Source organism: Mus caroli, unplaced genomic scaffold (genome assembly GCF_978045245.1).
Source record: "Mus caroli unplaced genomic scaffold, Mus_caroli_1 scaffold_7, whole genome shotgun sequence".
Lineage (NCBI taxonomy): Eukaryota > Metazoa > Chordata > Mammalia > Rodentia > Muridae > Mus > Mus caroli.
Genome location: NW_028227262.1, coordinates 46450051 through 46470325, shown reverse-complemented (window position 1 = coordinate 46470325; position 20275 = coordinate 46450051). Strand labels below are relative to the sequence as shown.

The window sequence follows — 20275 nt, the reverse complement described above, 5'->3', positions numbered from 1 at the left end:
ACATTGAAAATAAATAATAAATGTTATGACCATCATGCTTGAGTGCCTTAGGAAGCAAAATTATCACACATAACTTGTATTTGACAAGCCAGATATTTTCAGAAAATGATCTCTTTTTTTAGGAAAAGCTTAGTAGTTATGTACAAATTAGCTTAAGAAACCATATCACCAATATTTTAAGAATAAACTTCCCACTTAGCTTTTCTAATAGCATCTTTGCAAAGGTAGAAAATGTGAAGTCTGAGCCACCACTGACCTTGTAGCCTGTTACTTCTGATTCATTCTCCATGGCTTTCACTTGTTCCCAATTAAGTAACACTTTAGTGTCTGTAGCATTCCAAACAACATTTCCTGGTGGCTGACTGGGAGCTTGAAATGAAAAAGGAGAGATGAAAACTGATTTGAGCTCAAAGTCATATTTCTGACAGAGCAGACATGGAGCTTGGAGACTCATAGAAGAAGACGACTCTCCTTGATAACTCATGGTGCAGAGATGGAAGAAGGCAAAACCAAGGAGGCCCTTTAACTGTTTTCTTAAACATTTTAAAGGAAAGGTTACCATGTTTAAATTTTGAGAAAATTGGCTTTACCATACCATAGAATATCATATGGTATTCTTATACTTATGATACCATGCCATACCATGCCATACCATACCATACCATACCATACCATACCATACCATACCATACCATACCCATACCCATACCTAGAAAATGTTGAAAAACTAAGAAAGGCAATTCCTTTTTTATACCACTAGAGGTTGCACGTTGACGAGTCAACAGGACAGCAATGGGACTTGTTTTGACATCTACCAGAAGCTGAGAGAAATTGCCAAATGAGCAGATTAAAGTCACAGGAAATGAAGTGTGGATGATTTTTAAGCCAGTCTCATCGTATGATGAGATGGGCAAAACGAGAGGCAATAAAAATCAGGATTACACAGATTCATTCTCGTGAAGTAATTGCTATAACCATGGGAAAAAAAATCACAGCAGAGGGTCTATATTTTAAAGTCTTCATTTTCCAAATTTAAATCAGTTTTTGAGAAAAATAATGTAAAGGGCTAAAAAAGTTAATGAGAACTGCATCAGAGAATTAATGAAAACTCTCTGGATTTTATAGACTTGAATTTACAGTTAGTTCCTTTACAAGAACATGAGATAGGAAAATTATACTGGTGAGGTGTGGAAGTACCTGTGTGTGGTGTTTGTATGTAAGGGGCCTGGGGTGGAGGGGAAAGTGGCGTGTTCCATTTGTTTACTGAGGAACACAAGGGACACAAAGGTTCAGTACCCTTTCAATCACAAAACGACAAAGATATTACTCATTTGTCAACAGCTTCAGAGTTGCCTACAATGGCACCGAAACAGTCCATTCTCATACACTGAAATATTAGATGTGATTTCGATAACTGTATTTGTAATGGGAAAAGGAGATTGCCTTTCCAGAGAAATTTCTGATCATCATTAACTCATGCCATAAAGGATATACCGCTAGATGTACAGATGGAAGAGCTCTCGGATATATTATGGGATAAGTAACCTAAAACATGATGGTATTTTTTACACATTCTTTAGGTTTTTGTGTTTCCTCTCTAACATAATTCCATGTAGTTTTCAGTGGTTTCTGACTGGATATTAACAATGAGTTTAAGTCAGCTAAGACTGAGCTGCAATAACAAGACAAATGGTAACCACTTAGGGTTGAAATATTAATCAGTATGTTCTACTCACTCGATCCAGATGTCATGAATGCATTTTGAACATCATCCCAAAGCCTGTTATCCATGTGGCTGATAGGAGTATAAACAGGTAGGTTTGATTTGACTTGAAGAAATTCAGAAAATACATTGCAGCATGGATTGCTCTATCAACGAATGGGTGCTTACAGATTATAGAAAGTTCCAGTCGTTTGGGATACACTACCTATCCGGAGAAGAGATGACTGCATAAAGGGTGGTTTGTTTGATATGAATCCCAGAATTCATAAATTAAACCTACTCAGGTAAGCAGCAAAAAAAATGTAACCCTCAAAACCATAGTGAGCATCTGAGGGCATGGAACCAAGTCCCTGACATGACTGACAGTGTACCTTGTAGAACTTCTAACTCCATTCTTCGTCACAGTTCCATCTGAAAATATGATCTACAACAGCTAGACATGGGCCAGATCTAATGGACTTAACAGATGGTCTATATTTCAAAGTGACTTGTCAGGTTTGAAGTCTACAGGCTTTTTTTAAAAAAAAAAATTGTCAAACTTCTATTTTGACAGGAGGATATAATAGCAAAGAATGGAGAAATTTAAATTGTTTTATTTAAAGGTGATACTTAATTGGATTTAAGACATAATATACAGGGACAGTCCCTAAAATTCCTGTGAGAATTTAAATATTATACAATAATGTAACACTATTCCCAAAAGGCTTTTTAATTATGGTCTATCTTTAATTATGGTCTATCTTTAAGCATCTGGCATGATGCTTTCTGTGTTTGGCTTTCTCACTTTTCAACATTTGCTTTATTAGAGATTTCATTTATTCTATAGATGTCTGTCTGCAAAGAGCCAATGACAGTGACATGACTATGCCTAGGTAAAGCCAGAGCATAAGACACTGTTATCAATGGGAAAACAGTTTCAAAAATGGTTGCCTATTATCAAGGTGAGATGGTACACATTTATGGTGGTCTGGTTTTATTCTTGGTGCTGTGATCAAACACCTTGTCATAAAAGCAACAAGGGGTAGAAGATTTCACTTATTTCACAGTCTCAGGTTACAGTTGATTATTGTGAGGATGTTAAGGCAGAAAACTGTAGCAACGATTTCTAGCACATTCACAGCCAATAGCAGAGAGAAATGAACACACACATGCTCCCTGCTCACTCGGCTAGCTTTCTCTGCTCTTGTACGTACAATTCAAGCCCCAGTACTAGGAAATGGTACCACTCACTTCAGGGTGGATCATTTACCATAGTCAAAACATCCTGCTGCCTCCTGAGTTTCCCACAAGCCAACATTTCATTGACAACACTCTTTCCCAAGGTGAATCATCTCATGTGCCTATATGATATACAAGTAATTAAACAGACAGCCAAAGAGAAAACATCCATAAAATAGAAATCTGGGACGTACATCCCAAGAGCTGGTTATGATGACGGTTTTGGGGTTATGGGATTGTAACTGGCTCTTATTGTCTACTCCAAGATTTTTTTCTACAAAGTTCTATAATGAATGTATTTCAATGGTAATGATATATTACAGAGGCTGTTGATGTAGTGGACATTATTGTATGCAGTTTTCAAGGGTGATATTTACATAGTGGTGATAGAGACATTAGAATCTCCTTTGTAAATATGGGATTTTAAGAGTGCATGCTTGCTGTGGTCAATTATACAGAAATCACTGTTTTTAAACTCTTTTTTTCCCCCTTGGCCACCTAATGTTAAAAAGAGGATATCCCTGCAAGTAAATGTTAGTGCCAGCACTTGAAAAGTACATTTTGCACTAAGACATTGCTTGAAAAGATAATCACCATTTTAAACTAGTCTGGCTAAAGAAGTGAGGTTCCGAGAAAAAGAAATGACCCGTAGCCACTTCCTATCTAATACTGAGATACATATTGCCCCAATTACTATTAGAAATGGACCAAATGCATCATACAATAAAAAATCTGTTTTCTTAATGATTTGTTTTTATTAATGTTGATTATGCATATGTTTGTGCCTGTGGGAGTGTTTCCAAGGAGATTTAGTTGACATGGAAAACCACTCTGGATATGAGCACCACCATTCTGTGGCCTGTTGTCCTGGATTCAGTGAAAATGAAAGGAAGAAATAGCCAGCTCTACACCAACATTCAACGCTCTCTTCTCCCTGATTGTGGATGAAATATGCCTATTCTCCTGGCACAGTTATCTTGACAGCCATGAAAGTAAGACAAAACAAACTTTTCCTGAGGTTTCCCTGGATTTTTTTTTCCTTACAATTATCAAAGTAATTCCTTTGCTTTATGCAGGTATGCCCATGGTTTTCAAGGTTGGAAAATTTGCTTTTTCTAACAGTTGTTTAAACCACTGTCATTAATCTAAGAAGCCAGTAAGAAGTCCATATAGAAAATTGGACATAGTTTTACTGGAAGATCCAGCAATACGACTCCTGGGCATATACCCAGAAGATGCTTCAACCTGTGATAAGGACACATGCTCCACTATGTTCATAGCAGCTTTATTTATAATAGCCAGAAACTGGAAAGAACCCAGATGTCCCTCAACAGAGGAATGGATACAGAAAATGTGGTACATTTACACAATGGAGTACTATGCAGCTATTAAAAACAATGAATTTATGAAATTCTTAGACAAATGGATGGATCTGGGGGATATCATCTTGAGTGAGGTAACCAAATCACAAAAGAACACACATGATATGCATTTACTGATAAGTGGATATTAGCTTAGAAGCTCAGAATCCTTCTTAGAAGGGGAACAAAATACCCACGGAAGGTATTTTGTAACTAGAGACAAAGTTTGGAGCAGAGGCTGAAGGAACAACTATGCAGAGACTGCCCCACATGGGGATGCATCCCATAAACAACCTCCAAACCCAGACACTATGGCAGATGCCAACAAGAGCCTGCTGACAGGAGCCTGATATAGCTGTCTCCTGAGGGGCTCTACCAGGGCCTAGCAAATACAGAAGTGGATGCTCACAATCATCTACTGGACAGAGCACAAGGTCCCCAATGAAGGAGCTAGAGAAAGTACCCAAGGAGATGAAGGGGTTTGAAGCCCCATAGGAGGAACATCAATATGAACTAACCAGCACTGACAGAGCTCCTTGGAACTAAACCACCAATCAAAGAAAACACATGGTGGAAATTGTGGTTCTAGCTGTATATATAGCAGAGGATGGCCTAGCTGGTCATCAATGGGAGGAGAGGCCCTAGGTCCTGTGAAGGTTCTATGCCCCAGTATAGGGGAATGTCAGGATTAGGAATGGGAGTGGGTGGGTTAGGGAGCAGGGGGAAGGGAAGGGGGAGGGAATAGGGGATTTTCAGAGGGGAAACTCAGAAAGGGGATAACATTTGAAATGTAAATAAAGAAAAGAAAATATCATATATATATATATATATATATATATATATATATATATATATCCATATAGTTCTGAGTGGAATCATCAAAATAATCATGATTTTACTCTCCTGCAAATTTGACTATTCAAAAATAGACAATATAATGCCTAGTTGCTATATTGCTACCTAGAGGAGTGGCCTGGACTAAAATGGTGTCACTACAAATAGTGGCAGAGGTTAGTCGACCAGTATTTACTGGGTCTGACAATGACTACTGAAATGAAGACAGAGCTCAAGAACTAATAAAACATTAATGGAAAGACACTTGAAGGAGTTGGTATATTAGCCAAGGGGAAGGAACAGTCCAAAAACATCTATGGGCTGGCCAAATGGCTCAGTGAGCCAAAGTACTTGCTGCCAAGGCTGATGGTGGAAGATGAGATCCAAATTTAACAAGTTATCCTCTGATAGCAGCATGTTTACTGTGGTTCTAACACCCACACTATGGACTCATACACAAATATGAAATGAATGAAATATAAATTTAAAACTAAAATAAACAAATAGATACAGCATAGAGCATGTGTGCTGATGATCGTCGGTATGAACATGAATAAAGCAGGGAAAGAGACAGGACTATTGGAAGGTGCCAGCTGTATAAGTTTAAGTATGGCAATCAAGTAGCATACTGATGGTGTGAAGATCTGAGAGAGACAAGGAGTATGTCTCATGAATATTTAGAGGAAAATTTGTCTAGGCATAGGTGGACAACAAATGTTGCAGTCCTAACGTGAATGCAGTGCACAGAGAAGAAACAGTAAGAAATGAATGAATTGGAGCAAGAGCTGGAGGGTGCATGTCTGAGCCTAGGTGGGGGTATTTCAGGGATTTAACATTTATCATCAATGGATGGGAAGTGAACAGAAAGTTCTGAGTAGGAGAGTGATAGCCACAAGATCATCCTAGTTTATGATAGGCTACCACTCCTGAACAGTGAGGGGACATTTCTAATCCCAGGAGGGACAGAAGCAGCTTGCTCATTGCTCCAATTTGTGAATGCAGTGTGTGTGTGTGTGTGTGTGTGTGTGTGTGTGTGTGTGTGTATGTGTAAGAGAGAGAGGAGGGAGGGAGGGAGAGAGAGCATGAGCAGACAAGGGGAGGTTTGCATGCTATCAGGTACCTATTGAGGCTAGAAGATAACATCTGGTTTAGGATCTCTTCTTCCAACATGTTTGAGACAGTCTTTGGTTTTCCCTTGCATACTCCAGGCAAAGTGGGTGGAGGGCTCCTGGGGATGTTCTAGTCTCTGCCTTCCAGCTTGCTGTAAAGTGCTGGACTTAGCACATCTGGACTTATGTGGGTTCAAACGTCTTGGTCTCAGGGTGCCATGCTAACTCACTGAGCATTTTCCTTAATGAGCCATTTCTAAACCCAAGAGAAGTGGTTGATTCTTGATAAATTCAAAAGTCAATTCCAAGTCAGTTCTAGGAGCCAAAATTAACAGAGATAAACAGAGTATGTGCTAAAGTGTTTGTCCGACAACCTGAGTATAGTGTTCACAACTCAAAATATGTGAAAGAGAAGCATAGTTTTCAAGATGTTTCTGATGTCCATACTTGAGCTGTAGCCTGTGTAGTCTTGCACAAACTCCCACACAATAAATTAACACACCATACACACACACACACACACACACACACACACACACACACACATCCTAATATAAAAGAGTTAATGATGCCTGTGATTTGGGACCTGAGGAATAAAACAACGAACTGTTGTTGGAATGGGGGTGTTATAATGTATGTGTCAAAATGAAGGAAAGGAAGTAGAACTCAGCTTATGGAAGACTCAGTCTGAGATCCTATTAGATGACATTTGCACATGGTTTGAATCTGAATCCATCCAAACTGCAAGCTGAACTGAACTGGAGGTTCATCCCACAGGTTGTGGAGTGTTTTTCCTATAGATTCACTCTTACACAATCTGGACACGAGACTGTCAATATGCCTTCCTTTAGAAATCAACAACACTTTCAATCGTTTTCAAGCAACCTACATTTTCTCATTAGCCTCATCAGCACGATGGTGATGAGAGTTACTTTTCTTTGGCTTTTGAGTGACAGAATCTCATCTTCAATTACTGAAGAGGCTAATTACTGTTGAGTCAAAATGCTTTCAGAAGGCACAAGTATTTGGATATAAAAAATTAAGTGTTTAATGGAAGCTACAGAACTTTGCTTGAGGATCCTTCTGTTATTTGACAATCAGAAACAACACCCCTACATCAGCACTGATGGAAATCCTTGCATGCTGAATTCCATGATTACAAGGACCCACAGCCTGCACATTTTAAACTAGACCAGAAAAGCCTGCAGCATATATTTTGAATTCACAACATGCAGTCAAGAGGGAGTATATCTGATTAATAACAGTAGCTCAAGCTGGCTTTCTTCTCTAGCTTTCATTTATCCACCCAGCTATCCAGTCAGCATTTAATGAGAGGCAGCCATGTGCTTAGAATGGGCTGGCCACGGGAATGGGTGCCTGAGGTACAGAGGACTCTCTGTAATGTTCGTGAACTGGAGGAGAAAACAGATACTACACCAGGATTCAAAACTGGTATCTCAGCTCTTTAGAACTGCAACATACAGACGATTTCTTTAAATGATTATCATGGGAATCTTGTCAAAATTCTTAACTAGGACTTGAAGCTAAACCTCATCAATGCTTAGGATGATTGTACAAAGCTGCCAGTAACAACCTCAGAAATAGCTAGGAAAGATGCCGTCGTATTCTATTTTGGTATATGCTTTAAAAATCGCTAGCATAATTAAAAAAGAATAGATGTTCTTTATATTCGATTTTAAGATGACTGAAGAGCTTATGAAATTTCTCATAGAATTTAGAAAACCATTGTTAGCAACATTTATAGAACAATGTGCAGATGTAGGTGAACTGCAGCACCAGGAGAATACTATTTTAGGGAGAGGTTTTATTCACTTGGTGAAATCCCCATTAGACTTCAGTTGTACCAGGCCTGACTACCTCTGAGCATCTTACCCAGCCTCCAAGCACAGAGCAACATCACAATAAACGCTGGTGTTGAAAGGGAGGTGGATATTCTAAGTATGTCAGGAGGAGACAGTGCTTTAGACGTTCTGGATGCTTGCCCTATCACCTGCTCCACCGTCTCTTTGAGGGAATCTAAACTTCCTGGAGCTCTGCCTTTTCATTTCTAAAGTGAAGATACAAATAGCTGCCAAGGCAAGGTTTCCATGAGAATTAGGTATCAGTACACGAACAGTGTTATGAACTGTGAGCAGAAATTGCTCACTAAGTGTTAGCTGTTAAAACCATAATTATCATCATCGTTATGCATAAACTTGTCTTTCTACGATGGCTCTCCATTAAAAAGGGGTGTGGTTTATTTTTTCAAGACTTCATTTCACTCACTGTGTATTATCAAGGTATTCTTATTAAGACATAGTTGCTCTCTTCCTTCTGTTTCCCCAGTTCACAAAGTTCATCACTGATGCCTCTGAGATCACTGTGTCTTTTCTATAATTTTTACAGTTATTATTTAGTGTGTGTACTTGTGTGTGTGTGTGTGTGTGTGTGTGTGTGTATACATATAAATGGCCATATCACATTGTGAAAGTCAGAGGACACTTGTCTTGAGAGAGTGTATTATTTCTTGTTATGGTGTGGGTTCCGTGAAACTCAGGTCTTCAAGCTCAGAGGCAAGTACCTTTACCAATTGAGCAATCTTGCCATCCCATTATGTTGTTTAAATTTTTTTTCCTAGTGAGCAATCACACTGATTAATAAGTCAGAAGAAAGAGTCAACTTGCTTAAGTGTACTTTTGCACTCAGCACTTTTTAATTGAGGCTGGCTTTTAACATGTGAATAATGAGAATATTTAAGTTTAGTAATACTCTGTTATTACCAAGAGAACCGAATATCTTTACTGAAAAGTTGTAAATACAAACCATTTTCTATTTATGTATTTTCAAATAGCACATTCTTGGCCTAACTATGTGTTATTCATAAGAGACTAGGTTACACTTTCCCTAGTAATTAGGTAAGGATAATGTTAAATCCTCACATTAGTGGATTGCTTACAAATGAATGCTACAGAAGGGAATAAATGCCTCTGTTGCTACACTGTTGCTCTGTAGCACTCATTATGCTAATAATTTGCTAGTCACACTTTCTCTTTTTATAAATAATGCAAAGATAAATATACAAATTTCCTCCATCAAATGGCAGTGGTTAATTAACATCTAAAGTAGTAAGATTATCCTTCATGTATATTTTAATTTACCAATATTATACTATTGCTTGCCTGTAATATTCATCTATATATTACTGGCATTCTTAGCAGTTTAGGCAATGAATATATGATTTCAAATAAATTTGAACATGGCAATCTACAAATAGATTGTATCTACTCAAGTGCCCACTAAGGACAAAGTTGTCTCTTTTCTATGTAAACTTTGTGAAGCACAGAGATGTACAGAACTAAATTTAGAAAACAAAAGAAGAAAAGCATTATCCACAAACAATTCTATCAGCATGCTGACAGTCCTTAACCTCTTTGTGCCTTGTTTGCCTCAGCCTTAGAATTGAAATCAGAGGGGAATGATCATTAAGTATCTGGGCCATAGAATTTTCTCAGCCACTGTTAGCTTTGATCACAATGACAGTAACTGAACACTTCACTCAAACTAGAGTGAATGCATTGTGAGTAAGTGACTAAATGCAAATAGCTGTCTTTCCTGATGACTAATTTAATAGTACCATCACCAAAGCTCACGAGCTTCACTGTGAATACAAATGTAACAAAGACTGGGCTTGAAGACAAAGTTGGCATTGCTGGCAAGAGTTTTCAGTGTGCATCTAATCAGGCCATACAGTCTGATTATTGTAATCTTTTAATTCATTTTGGAATCTTTTAAGTAATGTAAGGGAAAAAAAGGCTTAGAAAGCAGGCTTGCAGACACTGCCTCGAGTTATCATGCTTAGCCCAAGTTTCACAGAAGTAAAAATTAACCCATCGAAGCCAAATCCAGATAAAGGGAAGACTAGATAGACTACACACCCACAAGTACATTTCACCGCGACGTACATTTATGTTCATGTGGCGGGTCTACTTAGAGAGGTAGAGATATTGTGAAGGTAGCAATGGAATTTCATTGCTCAGTGGAATTAATGCCTTGAGCTATCTATTCAGGTGACAAAGGAGGCCATCACTGATAATGAAGAGTCTTTTTCTTCACGTTCAAAAAAGTGGAAAAATGAGATTGAACTTACGGGTTTTCTTGGTGGTCGCATTAACTGTGGCGCTGAAGGGACCAGCACCTGCGCTGTTGTAAGCCCGGACAGCTGTGTAATAGGCCAGGTTGCTCTTCAGGCCTCGGAGCACAGCTGATGTCTGATTTCCTGCCACTTTCACTTTGCGGGATGATTCTTCTTCTCCTCCATTGTTCCAGTACCGCACCTGGTGGACAGCAGACATAAAGCATGCAAACAGCTGGACCCAATACATCCCTTTCCAGAACTCAGTCATTTTCATTAATGGCGGTGCTATGATGCATTTTCTTGTTTATGCCACCAATATTCCCAGGAGACCCACTATGTGCCAGGTGCTGCACTCAACCTTGTCACAGCTGTTGGTATACAGAAGAAGGGAAATGAGGGAAGAGTTAGAGAATGATCCTATACACACATGAAGCAAAGAGACACTTAGGATGCTAGGACAAGCAGAGTACAGGGTTGCAAAAGGGAAGACAGAGGAGAGACCCACACACCTAACATCAGGCTGTTCCCAATATCCATCCTTTGTCAGCCTAGCCTAAGGTCAACTCTCCAATGCTGGAATACATTCATGAAGCCTGAATACACTCCATAGGGAAGTGGAGATGGGAAGAAAGTGATGTGTTGGGGGAAGATCTGAGAAAGCTGACTGGCAAGTGGAATGTCCTCCAACAATGGCCAAACATTAATAGGCTACCTGTGCATGCAAGGCCGGCAGCAAGGAGCAGGAAGTAGTGAGAGCTGCTATTAAGCATAAACAGGCTAACTTTGTCACGTCGATTTTTATTATTCTGTGATGTGCTAAAAGTAACGTTGGATTTATTAAATAGGCATATGCATAAATGGTATAAGGATACAAAAATAAAACAGTGATAAAATGTGGCAGAAAGAGGAGTAATGAGTGATAGTGTAAAAACTGTTTCCAGAGCACTGTGGGGACTGGACAGTTGGTAAAGTGCTTGCTGCTCAAGCATGATGACTTCAGTTCAGATCCTAAGCACCCATGCCAAGTACCGGGTGTGGTGACAGGCACCTGTAACCCGAGTTCTAGGCTACACACACAGGAGAACCTCTGGGGGTGGCTGGCCAGTAGGTCTAGGGCAGTCAGTGAGCTGCAGGGTAAGGGGCCCTGTGTGAAGTGAGGTGGAAGAGACACTGCAGAAGAAATAGACATTGATGACCTCTGCTGTTTACGGGCATGCTACACACACACACACACACACACACACACACACATACACACACACATACATGAAAACACAAAATATATGTACATATGTTTCCTAAGTACTTTGCATATGTGTTATAAACTGTTGCTCTCTTTGTTCATAAGCTTAGATTCTTCAGGAAGTAAAAACAAATTAACAAAGACAAAATATAGAAATCAAAAGCTTATGCAAAATAAAACTAAGCATAGGGCAGGAATAAGAATAGTTACTAACATTTGCTCATTTAATCTAAATAGAAAAGTATAAACAGAGATATAAAGAAGACTTGGAACCTAATAAAAACATATTTTGTACTTCTGTAAACAAATATGCTTGTCCTTCTTTAATTTTTTTTCAAAAAACAACCTTTTGTTCTAGCATTCATTTTTAAAACCTTGATACTAAACTATAACTGTAAAATAATTGTTATAATTGCATAACTGCCTGTAGTTTGAACATAATACAACCAGCAACAGATCTCTACACTCACAATTTTAAAGACAATATCCATTTCAAAGATGGGGCAATCTCTGTAATCATGGACTTAGCTCCGTCGGATCAGAAGCTTTGGAGTTTATAGGTATTTAAAAAGCAAAGCTGTGGTAGTTCAGTTGTTAGAATGCTGATCAAACATGCACAGAGCTTTATGTTCAATACCCAGCAGCCCTGAAAACTGGGTGTGTTGGCTCACACCTTCAATACCAGCACTCTGGACCTAGAGGCAGGATGATCATTACTAAGGCTATCCTTCGCTACATAGCAAGTCAAAGGGTAGCTTGGGCTAAAGATGGTACATGATGAAAAGTGAAATGTATAAAAATTAGAGCTGTAATTATTGAGTGAAATTGCTCAGCTTTAATATTTGTTGTACAATATTCTGTAGATCAAACAACGCCTGCTGACTGGTTAGATAGTACATTGGTTTTAGCCACCAGAGCAGGAAGATATTAGAAGTTATCGTATTTTTTTTCTAAAAAGCACATATAAATTTATTCATTAAACCTAATATCACAATATAAATCTCAGTGTTTTACAAAAATGTTTCCAAAGTACCAAACTAAATAGTTTAGCATTCTTCATCCTCTGTGCCTTTTGTATTTCAAGCCTCTTTCCTCATACATGAGCTGTTTTGAGTTATTTCCATGCATTTATTTTGAAAAGAGTTATTCATTTTCATGAGAATTAGTTGGGGTATCTGAACCCAAATCCCATGGTTTGAAGTAAATATGATTTTCTTTATAAATCCACTGAGAATCAAAATGTTAACAGACACCAAAATCTTTTATAAATATTATATCACCAATACTGAACACTGTGTATCATGAGGTTTCAGTGACCTGCCCTTGAGAACACTGTCTAGCTATTTTCCAAGAATGACATCTAATCAATAATTATAATAAAATGTTATAGAAAGCTGGAAAGCTTGTGGCATGGGATATAGCACAGGTTAGGAAAATATTACATAAATCTGGGTTATAATAATCTTTCCTTAATAGATGACACAGGAGAGGGATGGAGGAGTTTGCTAACTCAATCAAGATCCTGTTTAACTTCTGGTCTCTTTCTTAGTTTCTAATCTATGAGCCTTTCTTTCTGTGAGACATCAAATTCCTTCATTGTAAACTGTCTAAAAAATGTCTTCTTAGGAGACTGATGAAAAGAAGGATTAAAAATAATTCATAACTGGGATGTGAAGTCTAGTTTTATAAATCCATTTATAGAGAGTCCTTGAAAGTTCTTGTTAACAATACATGTTGAAGTACTATGAACCAACTCTGTACATTGAAGGAGGGCTTCATCTTTAGATCTGAGTTGATGAGAAGTGTTAGAAATATTTAGATGCAGAGAAAATGTGTGACTAACTTGTACATAATAATAGTCATCGAAGTGGGCTAATATTTTTAGATAGCTCTAAAAAGGTGAATTAACATACATATCACCTGAACTTAAACAAGCAATTAGAAATTTCCTATAAGCAAATTTTCTGTAAGTGTTCCATTATGTTCTGCAACATTTTGCTTAAAAACATATTTCTCTTTTGGTGAGTTTATTGTTTGCTTGTTGTTTGTGGAGCTAGGAATTGGAGTCTAGGACCTTGAACATATAAGAAGCCTACCTCTGAGCAATACTTAATTCTGGGCCTATTTTTATTTTTTTTTTATTTTGAGAGTCTCAGTACGTTGCTTGAGTTCAAACTTACTATAGAGCCCAGGCTGGCTTTGAACTAGTCATTCTCTTCTGTCTTCCCTGGAATTAGCTGTACTAGCAGACCTAGCTTCTAAAAAATAAATAAATTATTCCATTCTCCATAGGTTATGTTCTAGATTCAAATAGTAACAGCACTCTCACGGAGAGAATGCAGTATCTCCTTGCAATTATACAGTTTATAGGTACAGTCACAGCAGGGGTGTGTGCAGAGCAAGATGTCTACAGAGGAGGAAAACACTGAACTGTATGCAAAAAGGAGTTGCTATGAAGTCAGAGAACATGGAGGCAGCTTCTATAAAAGAGGACCAGAGTCACTCCTGTTGTAAATGAGAAACTATACTGGGAGTCACAGGTGGATACAAGCTAACAGCCTACTAAAGAAGACTAAAAAGTTATCATCTTCATGACACCCAAGTGTGTTGTAAAAAGGATAAATTAATTATGGGAGAATACATATAAAGGTCAGTTAAATTGGAAAAGTAGTGAGCAGAGCTCTTAGACCTGAAAAGAGAAATTATTAAAAAATCAAATCATGGATAAGAATGTAACTGAAGATGGATGGTGAGAACTTTTATAAGTTAGTCCAGACATGGCCCTGAGAAATAATAAAACCAGGAAAGGGAAGCTATGAGACATGGAAGATAGGATGTAGAGTTCTGACCAGAGACCTTAATAAGGGAGCAGGAACAAAACAACATTCAAAGGGTGTATAGATAAGATTCCGTAGAAGTTGATGGACATAGGCAATTTCATCTTGTAAACTCCTGCAGGGTTTGCTGTGGGAAAATAACATGAACGACCACACAGGAGGAGAGGAGAAGGTAAACACAAGTGAACCACAGCTGGAAACTCGGCAGGTCCGCTTTACTTCTATAATGGTAGTGAGAGCACTTACACCTTGGTTTGCTGGAGAAGAGGCTCTCTCTCTCTCTCTCTCTTTCTCTCTCTCTCTCTCTCTCTCTCTCTCTCTCTCTCTCTCTCTCTCTCTCTGTGTGTGTGTGTGTGTGTGTGTGTGTGTGTGTGTGTGTGTGTGTGTTGCATTTACTTCATTGCTAAGGGCAGTCTCATAACACAGGCAGTGACTTATCTTTTCTCAGAGATCTGTTGCTGAGCAAGTGCCCTCCTTAAACAAAGCCCACTTTCTACAGTTTCAGTTACTGTCAGTGTGCCACAAGATTCTTGCAAGTGCCATAGAGTAAGATGTTTTAAGTTTGTGTAACTGTTATTGAACTATATGATTCCAAATATGGTCATTTTATTTTTCATTTGATTTATTTAATAACTAGTTTATCATTAATTATTGATAATCTCTTTTATATATACTTTGTTTTATAAATTATATGTATATAATGTATGGCATATAATACATATGCCATATATTATATATACAATATGGTATATATATCAATATATCTCAAACTTTATTATCCATGGTTTAAGAATTCCTGGGATCTTGGAATTGTTGAACTGTGAGATGAGTTGGACCAACACTGTTTACTAATATGGCTTTCCTTCCTTCATCAACCTGGATATTAGATACAGGCCTCTGAGCATCTATGAAACAGTAGTGCTTTAATTTGCTGTTGAGATAATACAAGTTTGTTTTGGTTTTCTTCTGAATTATAAAACCATTTTGCTAGCCTATACAATTTTATCTGGTTACATAAACAGAAGCAAACTGGAAGAATGTCAGGAGTGAGAATGTTATCTCTATCTCTGAAAGTAATTTGGTTACCCGAAAGTGATCCTCCTGCTACAAGGACTCTTTATTATCAGTGCAACAGAGATTTCTCCTAATTTAACAATAAACTGAAATGCAACACATAAAGATGTTGTGTTGAAAAATGGTGCCTTTGCTTAGCCACTAAAGAATAGATATTAAATCAAGAATAGTTTTTAAATAGATGAAAGTGGTTATCTGTGTGCTCGAATAATTTTAAAAGGATGAATATTTTAACATAGCTGTTAACTTCGAACACATTGAAATAAATGGAAGCCATGCAAAAATGCATTGAAATGTTTTAGGAAACTGTCTACATTCATCTGTCACTCATGGTCAGTCTCTTGTTGGCCCTGGGAGAGTCATCTGGATCAACTGCTCACATCAATCTGGCTCATTTCCTGCTGGCTTCTCATTGGATATCATTTGGAGAGACTGTCTAGCAAAAACACTGCACACCTGGGAAGCAAGGGTTGCCCTTGCAGATATATGGCTGAAAGCCAAGCCCAGAGCATACACAATCGCCCCTGCTATTCTCCACCCCATGGAGGGTCCTTGTAACAACCCTCTACTGTAAGAGCTCAGTCTTCCACCCTCTCTTACAATCTACATTTTTTCACTTACATAAATTATGTCTGATTTGCATTATACAAATATTTCTCAATTGTCTGTGTCCAATTGTGTTCATTTTCCTATGCAGATTAATAGCAAGAAATGAGCATAAAGACATGCACCTTTGCTTTCATACTCTCAGAGAAGGTGTTTAAATATTTGACATACTTTTCAGTCTAATGAAAATGTTAGGGACTAAATCTATTCTCTAGTTCTGATTGGGAGAGGAGGCTGGAATGAAGGCATAACAGGGTGGGTTCCTAGGAAAGTGTTCTGTTGTATTGTATTCCTTCCTGTGCCACAATTACAATAAGAGTTTATCAGATTCTCCCCAGATAAGCCATGGTGTGCTAGTTTATATGTATTGCTTTATCGCACACACTGAAAAAAATTATTCTACATGGGTTCATTTGTTCTTTAATTTTTTTAAAAAAATTAAACATAATTATAAACATGCAATAATTGGACATATTTGTTATTGTCAACTTGACAGATGTAGAAATGCGTGGGGGAATGGGCCTTCAGGCATGCCTGTGGGGATCATACTGACTGTATTAATGGAGGTGGAAGAGGTGCCTAACTCTGGATGGCATCTTCCTTGACTAGAATCCTAGAATGGGTAAGTGGAGAAGGGAAACTGGGCAGAAATGCACATCCATTGCTCTTGGCTCCTTACTGTGGACATATTACGACTAGCTGCTATGGTTTTCTGTTAGGTCTCTTTAGATCTCTTTCTCCCAGGGTTGCTTCTGTTGAGGTATTTTATCATAGCAACAGGCAAAGAAACAAAGGCAATATTCATGTTGTATAGTGAGGTATTTTAGTTTCTTTATACATCATGCATTCCTCAAACCAACCAGGATAGTTAGCATTTCCTTATCATTTTTTTTCTTTGTGGTATGATCCTTTCTTCTAGTTCTCCATGCACACATAAATCAATACAGTACGTTATTATAAATGATATGAACTCAGAGCAGCTGTACCTGGATGCATAAAACCTGCAGAAGTTCAATGCAGGATGGGGGTGGGGCTCTAAATGTCTCACCCCTATCTGAGGAGCTATTGATAATTGAGAGCTGCTGGGGGATTTGGAGTTAATTTTCAGAATGTGGTCCTTGAATGAGGCTTCCTACCATTGAGGAGATTGTCTTATACCCATACATGAACATAGAAATATTACTATCAGCTTTGATCAGAGAAATTGCTCTTTGCAATGGATCTTGGTGAATGCAGAGATTCCTAGCTATTCAACTGCTAAGAATATGTGAATGTAGGGTGCTCAATCCTGAACATAACCATTATAACCATGGATTGACAGTGAATACAGTTATATGTTTATACAAAACTAGGCTTGTCATCAATGGCTGATGGTGAGGGACAGTGTCTTTTACCCCTCCCTGAACCCTTGCCTAAAGGCATAGTCATCATTGTTAGCCAGCAAGACTACAACGGATAGGTCATACCCACAGTCACACAGATGGACCTGGTAAAGCTCAGTAGGCACAGAAGTAAGCAGACAAGGTGTGGAAAAGTTTGTTTTAGGGAAGAAGATAGAGTTAATAGGAAGGGAGATAAAAGAGTGATTAACATGCATTTTATATATATGCATGATATTTTCAAAGAATATATACATATATTCTAATGCATATTAGAAATTAAACTGTTTCAAAGAAGAAGGAGAAGGAACAGGAGGAGAAGGAGAGGAAGAGAAGGAGAGAAGGAGAAGGAGAAGGAGAAGGAAGAGAAGATGAAACAATAATTAGTATGTATCATGTAAGGACCTTGTGTGTGTGTGTGTGTGTGTGTGTGTGTGTAAGTATCCGATTCCCATATACCTAGAGGCTTCTGCTCTTCTTTATCTTGCCTGCCTCTCTTGTTCTTATTTCAAAGGGCACTGGGAAGACATGAGCCCAAGTGTAACCACTTAGCAGATGAAACAAACTGTAGCCCAGGGAAATGAGCTTCTCAACCAATGCTTGGTCAAATCCGAAAGGAAATTAGTCTAGGTACTAATGATGATGTGTGAACAGCTTGCCACATGGCTGTGATCAGCCTGCACTGAGAGTAGAGAGAGGCAGGAGCTGTTAACAAGTTCAAAGCCAAACCTAGGAATTTGCAATCCACAACCTCAGCCACATGACAGGTAATTTATCCTTCTAGGCTAATTTTGAATTATTTGCTGAAATGAAGAAAAGGTATATTTTGATCAGGGTAGAATTACATACATTAATTCTTAACATTTCCCCCACTTAGTTCATGAATGACTTAGCTCATTTTTCCTTTCTTTTTGTACACCACATACTTGGGGAAGACATTTTACATCATGATTTCTTCTATACACACTGCATGCTACATTTGAACATTCTGCTTGTTACTTTTTTGCAAAAATAGGCAAAATGCAAATATTCTCCAACACCAAATTTATATAGAAAGTCTCAGTATCACTGTGCTTAGAATCCTTTGCCTCCTGCCCTACCAGTAACAGGGTCAACACACTTGATGCACAATGGACTTACTTTATTTATTTCCTTCTTTCTTCCTTCCTTTCTTCCTTCCCTCCTCCTACTCCCCTTCCCCCTCTTCCCCTTCCTCCTCTCTCTCTCTCTCTCTCTCTCTCTCTCTCTCTCTCTCTCTCTCTCTCTCTCTCTCTCATTTCAGTGAACTTTTACTCTATTGTACCATTTTGACAAATGCTGCTTTCTTTCATTTAGTTCTTAAGTAAGGCTTGAGTTATTGGTTACTATTTTCTTTATTTTAGATGAACCTTGGAAGAAAGACTTATGAACATATTGAAGCTCACTTCCAAAACAGCAAAATCCAAACTGTATTAATTTAATCAACTTTCTGCATACTGCCCGGAGAACTTGGGAAACAGGAGCAAGCAAATCAGTGAATTTTTCTGGTCTGTATGGGCCTATCTTTCCTCCTGGGAGATCTGAATGTATGAAAATGGTAATGCACTCTACAAGATAGTCTGGTGGTTTCCATTAGGTTCTTTGCTCTCTCTCTCTCTCATTAATTACATGCTTTTTTGACATGAAATCCACTTTCAATAAAATGTCATTTTATTGCTTATTCAACATCTAAATTTATATATTAACAAATCAGGTGTAGAGACATGGCATAGACTGCAAAGGGCTCATGTTTCCTACTAGAATCCAATTCAAAATGCTGATGCAGATGGTATCACTCATTAATTCACTTGTATGCTTAAACCCCCATATCACAGATGTAGAAACAAGTGGATATCTGGGGCTTACTGGCCAGGTGGTCTTTCTGAACTGATAAAGTCTATTTAGGGTCAGTGATATCCTTTTTATAAATATAAAGTGGAAAGAAAAAGCTGAAGGTACTTAATCAACTTGAGGTCTATACAAACACGAGCTCATCGACACACATGTGTTCATTGACACAAGCACTATGTCAATGCCACCTGCTAACAATACCCAACACTGTCAAGATGCTTTGTATGCCCACAAGTTCAATCTGGTGTACTTTCTCATTTAAGTGTTTCACAAGGTACAGTCATATTGGGACTTATAATCCTACATCTGTTTGTAAGGGAAAAAGTATTCAAGGTTAGCAAGCATCTTTGTTTCCTACCTAAAGAGTGTCAAGTATACACGTTGATTTTCTTTGACTAGTTGTGATTGAAAACAGAATCCTTTGTCCTGCTCATCTAATGTGAATTTCAATTACAGCCCTTCTAGTTTCTCTTTCCAGACCTGGGACAGGTAACATTTTGTGACATTTGACTTTACAACTTTATTTGGACCAGTGCAGAGATCTTCTTGATGAATGTGTAATCACTGCTGAGTGACCACAGGTGTCCCCTTCTGTGGTCTTGCCATGAACCTGGGCACTGCTAGGGGATTGTAAAACATTGTTTTCCATCAAGACTCAAAATTTCCCATATTTTCTTTCTTACCACCCTCCAGGACATACAGAGCAATCTACTGACATTTCTTAGTCTTTGGAAAGAATGCTAGAAAGACAAGTAGGTGTCAGTCCAGGTGACTCAAGTCTTCCTGAGTTTCTTCACGCTCCCTTTAAGCAAGAAAGCTAAGGACTCAAGTGTCTCCTTGAGACTATTGTAACAAAACTGACAAGCTAAGGTCTTAACTAGTCCCCT

At 38.2% G+C, this 20275-nt stretch overlaps 1 protein-coding gene across 4 annotated transcripts in view; it reads right to left on the bottom strand.

The window, feature by feature from the left end:
* The window catches only part of Cntn3 (contactin 3), a 361039-nt gene that overhangs the window by 6919 nt on the left and 333845 nt on the right, over positions 1-20275 (bottom strand). For all 4 annotated transcript variants that reach the window (XM_021164805.3, XM_029478975.2, XM_029478972.2 and 1 more), the window contains 2 exons: positions 10393-10579; positions 257-369 (listed from right to left, as the gene is read on the bottom strand). In XM_021164805.3, the coding sequence (XP_021020464.1) occupies positions 257-369; positions 10393-10579 (300 nt within the window). The remainder of the gene's footprint in view (positions 1-256; positions 370-10392; positions 10580-20275) is intronic.